Genomic DNA, 9226 nt, shown 5'->3' with positions numbered 1-9226 from the left:
CCTTTTAGCAGCGACGCAACCGTTTGCTTCGATGCATTTGCTTGTTTTTATTAGGCGATTGACGCAATTGCATCGCTACAAACGCGCTATTGCATCGATGCCGTCTTTTATGTTGAAGATTATATATGAAAAATCTGTATATGTTTACGCACGTTATTTTGTTTTGTTAATTTAAAAGTGATGTTAATAAATACACTTAATAAATAAATTAGTTATTAATTTAAAACGTGCAAGGCGTTTGTATCGCGTTTGTGTCGCGTTTGCATCGCTCCTGCATCGCGTGTATCGCTGCTAAGAGTCGCCGTGTGTAATCGCTCTAGTTTTGATAGTTCGTTTGTACTATCCTAAATGTCCTTGTAGCTTCACAAGAAAGTATAACAAAAACACAAAATTTAAAATTAAGCATTCTGTATATGATATGTAATGATAAAATACCGTATATTGTATTTTTTATCTTTAGCAAATGAGCAGTTCATAATTATCATTATTACTTTTATATTTATTAGCCTTGATATGTATATTATTATATTTTTTATTATACGTCTAACTAAAGATCTAACGCTGTCAATTAAAAGACAGATCTATTTCAATATTTGATTCGTGTGTTGTTCCAGGTCTCGCATATCAGACGAGTTCACCTGTAAAGTAACGTTGGATATAGTGACGAGTGGCTATGATAATACTACCAAGATATCGACTATTCTCAAGACTCACATTATTGAGAAGAGAACTCTGGGTGAAATCGTTGTTAGCGAGTCTGATTATAGTGCGACTGTAATTGACCCAAGTAAGAAAATTGATTTAAAGGACTCTTTCTGGTCTAGTAATCAACATTGATACGTGTACTGCGATGTACACGTGACAGGGGACTACTCTCATTCTCCGTCCCACATCCGTCTGAAATTACTGTCAAATAAGTAATACTCGCCGAAATTAAAAGACGCACAAATTTGCATTATACTTCACATTTATTTTTAATTTGGGCGAACATTACTTTTTTCACAGTAATCGTTTCTGACGGATGTCGGACTGAGAACGAGAGTAGACCGCCAGCTCCCGTAGCATGGCTACGCATGATAGTCGCGACGCGCGCGATAAAATTGGAATAAGTGCGCGCTGTCTCAATCAGATCTAATTTAAATAGCCAATAGCCTGCGCTTATTTCAATTTTATCATGCCTGTCGCGACTATCATGCGTAGTCATGCTTCGGGGGCAGGTGTCTACAGTTATCGTTCACATTTTACATAGTGTTTATTATAAAAATCTCGAAAATTAAGTAACTTTATGCATGAATAAACAGAAACTAAATATTTTTTAATATTGTAATTAAATTAAATTTAGAGTTTACATCGTAATTTCTTACTAAAATTTGGGTAAACTTCCTTTTGTATAACTCGAAAAACTAGCTTTTTAATTTAGCATAGCATTTTAATGCGTAGTCCAAGTCAAAGTGCGTTTCATGCATTTCACCAGCCTTCTATTAAAAGATAATTCTATTAAAGCTCGTACTATTTAATTTTGAGTACCTATATCGAAAAACATGAAATAAGTCAGAACTAGATTTGAACGCTTTGAAGTAGGTATTCCAACAGGTGCTATTGTGCAGTTTTAATAATCGGGCGCCAACGTTCACATGGACAAATTAATAACGTTGCTAAATACAAGTCGTGAAGTGATAATGTTGGGCAACACGTCCTGCACTGTACTGCAAATAAATTTTAGTTAATACTCATGGTCTTGAATTGAAAATAGGAAAATAGTACAATCTAAAGTCTTTTCGTGGGTTGCTCTCGATTCCTTCTCTACTTTTACAATTCATTACAGTCGTTTTCTACATAATCACAATTCCCAAGTATGCATACTTTCACGCAACTCTGTTCTACAGATAAGTTCTTTCTTCGTCACGAAAATATTGTTTCATTTTTTTTTGCTGATCTAGCCTTTGCGTAATACCAAAAACATGTGGACATAATAACGTGATAACGCCTAATCCAGTGATCCTTGCCATTGTAGTTTCGACATGTATTATCCAGCTTACAGTAAGATACAAGTACGCGTTTTAGGTTTGATTGTGCCTATCGTAGAATGCAAAGTGAACGAACTGCAGTGTAATGACGGCGGCTGCGTCTCAGGGTCTGCTCGCTGTAACGGCAATTCCGACTGTGCTGATGGTTCTGATGAAGCTGGCTGTTTGGGTATATTTTCTTTTTTTGTTTTTTTTATTATTTTATTTCACTACTTGCATAAAGGTTCAGTTATATTACTCACTTTTGTCTACATGACTGATTGTACATAATTTGATTTAATGGGACGAGCCACTATTTCAAACAGTACCTATGTAAAAACCTGTGTTTCACACACATTTCACAGTTGCATATTTACAATTACATGTAATGCTAACAATATATTTATTTAATACAACCACAGGCAACATGAATACAACCCAAAGTGTTAACTCCGGCTTAACTAACACACAACGTCCCGAGGTTCTACAAACTCCGTTGCCACTAGAGCCAACAAGTTGTAAGCAGTATCTGTTATTACTTAAAATTATATGAATTAAAATATGAGAATTGAACCTACAGAGTATGTACATCACAAAGATAGCTGAACTTAAATAAAAGAAAAAATTTGTTACTACTATTATTGTGAGATTATTTATTGCTCCATTTTTTGTTTATATTATAAATTTATTGTTTTGGTTGTTTCAGTTCATTTATTGATTTTTTTTTTAATGTTTGCTTTTTGTTCATATAATTTATTTTATCATGCTGCCGGTTGCCGTGGGGAACAGATTTGGACACAGACAGAGGTGACCAAAATGGACTTGGACTCTACACAAATGAAGACACTACACCGATATACGATGTGCAATCTTATAGTGAGCTTATAGTGACTTCATTATTTGTGCCTTCTTTGCTTTAGTATAATGAATGAACAGGGTATGTGCGGAGTGAACATCTCTCTAAAGTGAATAAGTGGCGTCCTTTCAAATCTATATTTATTGGAAAACACAATTCTTAAAAAAAAAGAAACTTTAAACAAAACAATCTATTTTAGTAATCCTTTCTCTTCTAAAATCTTGATGCTATTAAATGAAATTTAATGTAATACTATATACTTAGAGAAACTTATGTTTCTCTAATTATTATTATTTCAAGTCTAATTATTATTTCTCTTCAATGACCTTATGGTCAATGAAGAGAAATAACAATTAGACTTGTACACATTTTATTTTATTTTAACAAACAACGTATCTATTTTTCGTTTGCCTTATCTTAAACTAAATTTGGGGATTTAAAAAATCTTCTACGTAAACAAAACTGTTACCATTTAAAGTCCAGAAATAACCTTTCAGCCTTTGTGATAAAAGTGTTTTTTGACAGTATGCTACGACAACGAGTTCCTCTGCGATTCGACGCGATGCGTGTCGCTGAGCAAGCGGTGCGATGGCAACAATGACTGCTATGATGGCACCGACGAAAAAATCTGCAACATTGACAGCAATGGCAGTAAGTACTACCCTACTATTTTTTAATTCATTCCATTACCAGTGCTTAGGACACAGTTGCATAAAACTGAAACCGGAAGCTTTTCCCGAACCATTGGCGGTCACATTACACAAACGAACACGTTTAACCATATCTCCGGAACAGAACACAACTGCCAACAGAAAATTGTACTTACTACTTTGTAGCCCATTTATTGTATTTTAGTATACACGATGGAAGCTGCAAAATAATAATAAGGTTAACAGAAGTCACGTAAACCTTGTAGTTGTGCGGCAATTATTTGTAACATTTGGATCACCTACTTCATTGTGCTGTATAGAGTGCTTCTGAAGTTCCACCATTGCCACTACCTTGATTTAGATAAAATATGTACTTAAAGCAAGTTCACTGACCTCTGCGTTATATCGTCTTGTTCCCTTTATACCCCGTCAAGTGGCTCGGTCTGACTTCCTAGTGTCCTGAATAACTAAGTGCTTATGTCTCTAAATAATGACCAATTGATTATAGTGCATCGCAACTTGTTAATAAACACATTTGAAGCATATTCATGCCACTTCAGTTGATTTTATTATGAGAAATAAGCAGGCAATCAACTCGAGGCGTATGATGTCATCAGTCACTCGACCAAGTCTCTGACAGTGTTTATTTTGATTAATTGTTGCGAGGTTATAATGACAGTTTGGTAACAATTTACGGTAGAATGTAAGAGACATTTTTGTATGTAGAACATAACAAGAAAAGTGGCACTGTAATTTCGCGTTGTCAACCAACCATCAGGCTACAAGTTTGCCCTTTGCCATAGAGTGTATAGACCTTTTGTTAAGCTACTTCATATATTCATTGACCACCTTGCCATGTATAAAGTTTAGACGTTATATCATATATCCCTCACGCGACTATTATGTTGCGCGCGGACTGTCTGTATAATGATGTCAGTGAACGATGCCCAGAGATGTGGTGTTCATCTGTAGATAGGAATGTCGAGTGCATTTGTGGGCGGACAGCGGTTTTTCAAGTGTTATAATCATGTTACTGAGCGATTAACTTGTCTGTAATAAAGCAATAAAATGGACTAAGAATTGATAAACTTCAAAGTAATTGTCAGTTGGTATGGTCACTAGTCAGTATTGCGAGACGTTTACATTTATTAAATTTCTCGTAGCTTAACTGTCAAAAAGATAATTTACCTAACTGTCGAAAACGATGAGATTTTTAAAATACAACTATATTTGTTATTATAAATCATAAATTGTTAACAGACGCATGCAAATTAGACAACAAAGTAACTCAGAGATCGTGCAAAATCAAATGAAATCAACCAAATACTTATTAGAACTTTCCTTGTGCGTATCTACTTTTTTGTTTTTTAGGATTTAGGCGTATACGAATTATATACATTCTTTACACTTAGAAGTTTTGTTTAAAAAAAAAGAAAATGCAACTTTTGCAGCCAAAATGTAACATTTGAGGTAACAAAATGTCATTTTCAATTCTAGGGCCCTATCATCATCATTATTCTGGCATTCTTATCATAAACAACATAATCAACATTTTGATCGAAATAGTTACTAACATTATCTAGAATTAGCGAATAGATGGTGCTGCTGAAATTACAGGGGTTGTCAATTTATGTCACAGGCTGACAGGCGTAGTGGCAGTGCCTATAAGATCATTGCGATTTAAAGCTCTGAGTGGCACTGCAACTGTTATGGATAGGCATGTCGCAAGAATTGTCCGCCCGTTACTTGGTTTTAAAAAACAATTCAGTAGTGGGTTTTAACTTGCAAGTATATAAAAGGTGGTAGCGCCAGTGACCGATAAGCACCACCGTTCGACATTTAAAAAAAAATCATTTCTAACAAGATTTAAGACAACATTTTGTATCACAGTAACACGTTTTTTTATTGGTAAATCTTAATTACTAGGTGTTACGTAAAGTTATGTCAAATTTGAAGACACGCTTCCTTTAAAATGACGATCATTGGTACCATCAACAGATGTGTATTGAAAAATTATGAAAATATTAAAAACTTAATTTGTCTACTATGACATTTCTTATTGGCACAAGTATATAGGTACATAAAATGAACAAAGTTCAAACAGATACCTATTCACGGATGAAACGCCATCTAGTGTCACACGGCGTAACCATTCTCTGTCGCAGCATTGTGCGAAAACTTTTGTCGTCAGTGCTTGAACCATTAACAAGTAGTTATACCTGGTGGAAAAAAGCAATACTAACAGTTATGTTCTAACTGCAATTTTAGTTCATTGTTTAATAAAGTCTGGCATAAAAGACAGAGGGCATCTTTGTCAACTTCATACGATCGAAATATGTTTACAATTTCGATAATAATGTTAAAAATGAATATTTGAATATTCATTGCGAGCTAAAAATCACTGTCTTGTTTCAGGATTGAAAAATAATGTTAGATTTGTACTTAAATAAAAAAGTGTAAAATTCGAAAGTTGTACAAATAAAATTGTTGCTTTCTGAAATTTTTTCAGATTTTTGAAACTGATGATAGCGTTCATCAATAAGAATACGATATTTACTGCGATGATCCACAATACGAAAACAAATCATTAGTCGTGCAATGTTAGGTACATTCCGACAAAAAAGTTTACAGCGGCTGATTTTTTTGTGAGACTCCTCCCAAAAAGTTGTTCATACGATTATGCACTATTTTACCCAAAACTTAATTATATAAATTTATGTCTGCTATAAACATTACGTGTACAGGTAGCACATAATTTCATCACCACATTGTGAAGTATGCGTATAACGTTCCTCAGTAGTGAATGACTCGACAAGAATTTTAAGGGCCTATCTGAACTTAAATATTGTAAGATACTATAAGTAATTTCATAAACAACTGCGTCAGTTATTGCGAGACCAGCTTGATTTTTATTATGATGAGTTTTGCACTCTGTCTGCCAGTCTGTATTTAGGTAATTGAAACTTAAGCGTTTGACAGAGAGGATGGTCATAAGGAAGCAGTTATGAATTACATACATATATTATCAATATAAAATTTACAGATGTAAATATTTGCAAATTATCAAAAAAAAAAAAAAAAAAATGTTACCTACTTAATTACAATCAAAACGCAAAATAGACCCTAGGCTCTTAGAATCACTTCATAGACTATTATTTTTATTAATAACGATTTTTAAATAAATTTTTAGGGATGTCGTAGTAGTAGACATTTTGGGGCGGTAAGCTGATTTAGTAAACTGTGATATATTGGAATTTCGTATTCATAAATTGTTCTGTTTCTCAGTGGGTAGTTGTGTCATGTTATATAGGTTTGAACAACATTTTTTTAAACCCATTTTGGTAGTATTTTAGGTTAGTATTTCAGTGTCAGTATTTTTGTTATAACAATTTATTTGTTAATTCGACAAGTTTAAAAACCTAGTAATTTGTAATGACCGTGATATGATACCGTAAGTCTTTACTATGAGTAGCAATATTAACAATACTAAGTGTTAATTTGACAAAATATTTTCCAGAGACTTTAAATTTGGTTAATAAACAAATAAAGCGCATGTGGCAATTTAATCACATCAAGGTTTCTTGGAAGTATTAGGTAGGACAATGACAATTGGCGGCCTCGCGTTCGTTGCCATCGCGACGACTCGTTATGTTGATCAGAATAAATTGAGTGTTATGCCATCACGTATTCTTTTATTATTATTGTTTTGTAACTAATATATTGTAGTTGGCCGCTCGTGGCCTTTGTTGCGCAACCGGACAAAAGGGCGAGCTGAAGGCTTTTAACTCGTAAAATAGCTAAGTAACGAGCCTAAGTTCTATTGAGCATAGACCTCGGAATAAAAATCTACTAAAGATTTCCCCCTGAAGGACTAGATACGGGTGAGAATCTCTTTGGCTTCGCGTCGGGTTTGAGTTTGAGTTTTTGGTGTCCTATCATGAATTTGGCAATTGCCGGAAGCTCTAAGTTTTGTCAGGTAAATGCAAAGATGATAAAACGTATTATACTAAGATCATGACCATATAATGTACATATATGGAGTTTCTTTAATTCTCCTTAGACGGCTGCTAAAATGAATTTACTTCCCTCACGTAGAATCCTGTCGATCATGATGAATGTCGAAATAAAAGAGCAACTTTGTGAAAAGTAATTTACATCAATAGAATGGAAACTATAGATCCACTTGGTCGACTGTAGATATGTTTGAAGTTCGCCTATGCAAAGATGATAGTAGCGCAGTTGATAAGGATTCGAAACTTGTTGACGCTTTAAAAACTGTCTTAATACAATTTATCCACTGTGTACTACTATTACATTTTATTACATTTTATTGTGCTCTATAATAGGGTGTAATATGAAAAGTTAAAAATGGAAGTGTAGAACAATTCAATAAATGTTTCTGTTATGTCCATCGCCGATTTCATTTTAAATTCTTCACGCGTAATAGAATGCCTAGGGACTACAAATGTTACGGTAATTACTTGCGAAGGAGAATTTTACAGTGCACCACTCCCAGAGTCATGTGGAAACTGCACTCGGGCTTATTGCACCTTTGTACTCTTGTATTTCGCGCGCTACCTTTGTTGCCTACCCATAGACCTTTGCACTACAATACATGTTACATGTATATTCGTGGTCACATGAAATATCTTATTCAGAATCCATACACGGCATTTGAAAAGGAAATGAAATAATACCAAAACTATTTTATCTTTGACATCCAATTACCAACAACGTAAATATAATACTTTATGCTTTAATCGTCATAGCAAACTATTAATAAAACAGTGATAACTCGTGAACGAAGTGTCGTGAATGTTTACAAATACGCAAACTGTTCCTGACTTTAAATTAAATACAGCTAAAGGTATCCAATATAATATCCAAATAGCAATTAAATGTTAAACGAAAATATTTGGACCGATCTTATGACAAGCGACTAACAAATTATAAATACAAAGATCGAACACTAAGGAAAATTCCTTCAATCAGCTGGATTGAAACCAGCGCCATCACTATACAGTGCCTGACGCGCTCCCAACTGAGCTGCGGATCGAACCAGCAGACCTTACGAATTTTTCTATGCGCTTGTTGCAAATATTTGGTTTTTGTTTTTAAAGACTGCCGTAGCACCATCTGTGGGAAATCTATGAAAGTCTTTCTTCATTCAGCCAGATACCGTACCAACTTAATAGTATGTATAAAGCGAAGAGTTAAAACTTAAGTGTCAAACTTGAAGTGCCTGTGAACCTGTTCTCGACTAGTTTATTAAAAATGGTAATAATAATAATAATCATTTATTTCCAATCACAATGGTATTGATCGTATAATAGATACATGCACAAGTTGAAATGACAATGTGTTTGACCATTGTGAGAGAGCGGAATCTGTACTAGGATACCCTGTGTTACAGTATTCCGACCCCCCACTCTCAGACTCGATCTAGAATATGTGACAAAGGTGCAGTTAATAACTATTAATACTTCATAACAAAAATAATAAACAGAAAAGAAAAGATAACAAGTTAGAAAGCTAAATCACTAAGTACAATACGTTGTAATGTGTAAATTGTGTGTGTCTGTGTGTGTGTGTGTGTGCGAGCGCGCGCGCTTGCGTGCGTGCGTGCGTGCGTGTGTGCGTGCGTGGTGCGTGCGTGCGTGAGTGTGTGTGTGTGTGTGTGTGTGTGTGTGTGTGTGTGTGTGTGTGTGTGTGTG

General features: G+C 34.6%; 1 protein-coding gene and 1 long non-coding RNA gene across 2 annotated transcripts in view; one reads left to right on the top strand and one right to left on the bottom strand.

The window, feature by feature from the left end:
- The window catches only part of LOC113225610 (sortilin-related receptor-like), an 84197-nt gene that overhangs the window by 6455 nt on the left and 68516 nt on the right, over window positions 1-9226 (top strand). The window contains exons 6-10 of the mRNA XM_026457958.1: window positions 615-787; window positions 2065-2196; window positions 2429-2524; window positions 2796-2882; window positions 3388-3513. Of these exons, the coding sequence (XP_026313743.1) occupies window positions 615-787; window positions 2065-2196; window positions 2429-2524; window positions 2796-2882; window positions 3388-3513 (614 nt within the window). The remainder of the gene's footprint in view (window positions 1-614; window positions 788-2064; window positions 2197-2428; window positions 2525-2795; window positions 2883-3387; window positions 3514-9226) is intronic.
- LOC113227961 lies at window positions 3973-6343 on the bottom strand. Its single transcript, XR_003310248.1, has 3 exons — window positions 6249-6343; window positions 5621-5731; window positions 3973-4562 (listed from the first exon to the last, which is right to left on the bottom strand). It is a non-coding gene; the product is annotated as an uncharacterized LOC113227961 (long non-coding RNA).

Source organism: Hyposmocoma kahamanoa, unplaced genomic scaffold, assembly GCF_003589595.1.
Source record: "Hyposmocoma kahamanoa isolate Upper Pololo Valley unplaced genomic scaffold, ASM358959v1 100021, whole genome shotgun sequence".
Taxonomy (NCBI): Eukaryota; Metazoa; Arthropoda; class Insecta; order Lepidoptera; family Cosmopterigidae; genus Hyposmocoma; species Hyposmocoma kahamanoa.
The sequence above is the reverse complement of the archived record's forward strand: the minus strand, read 5'-3'. Positions and strand labels throughout refer to the sequence as shown.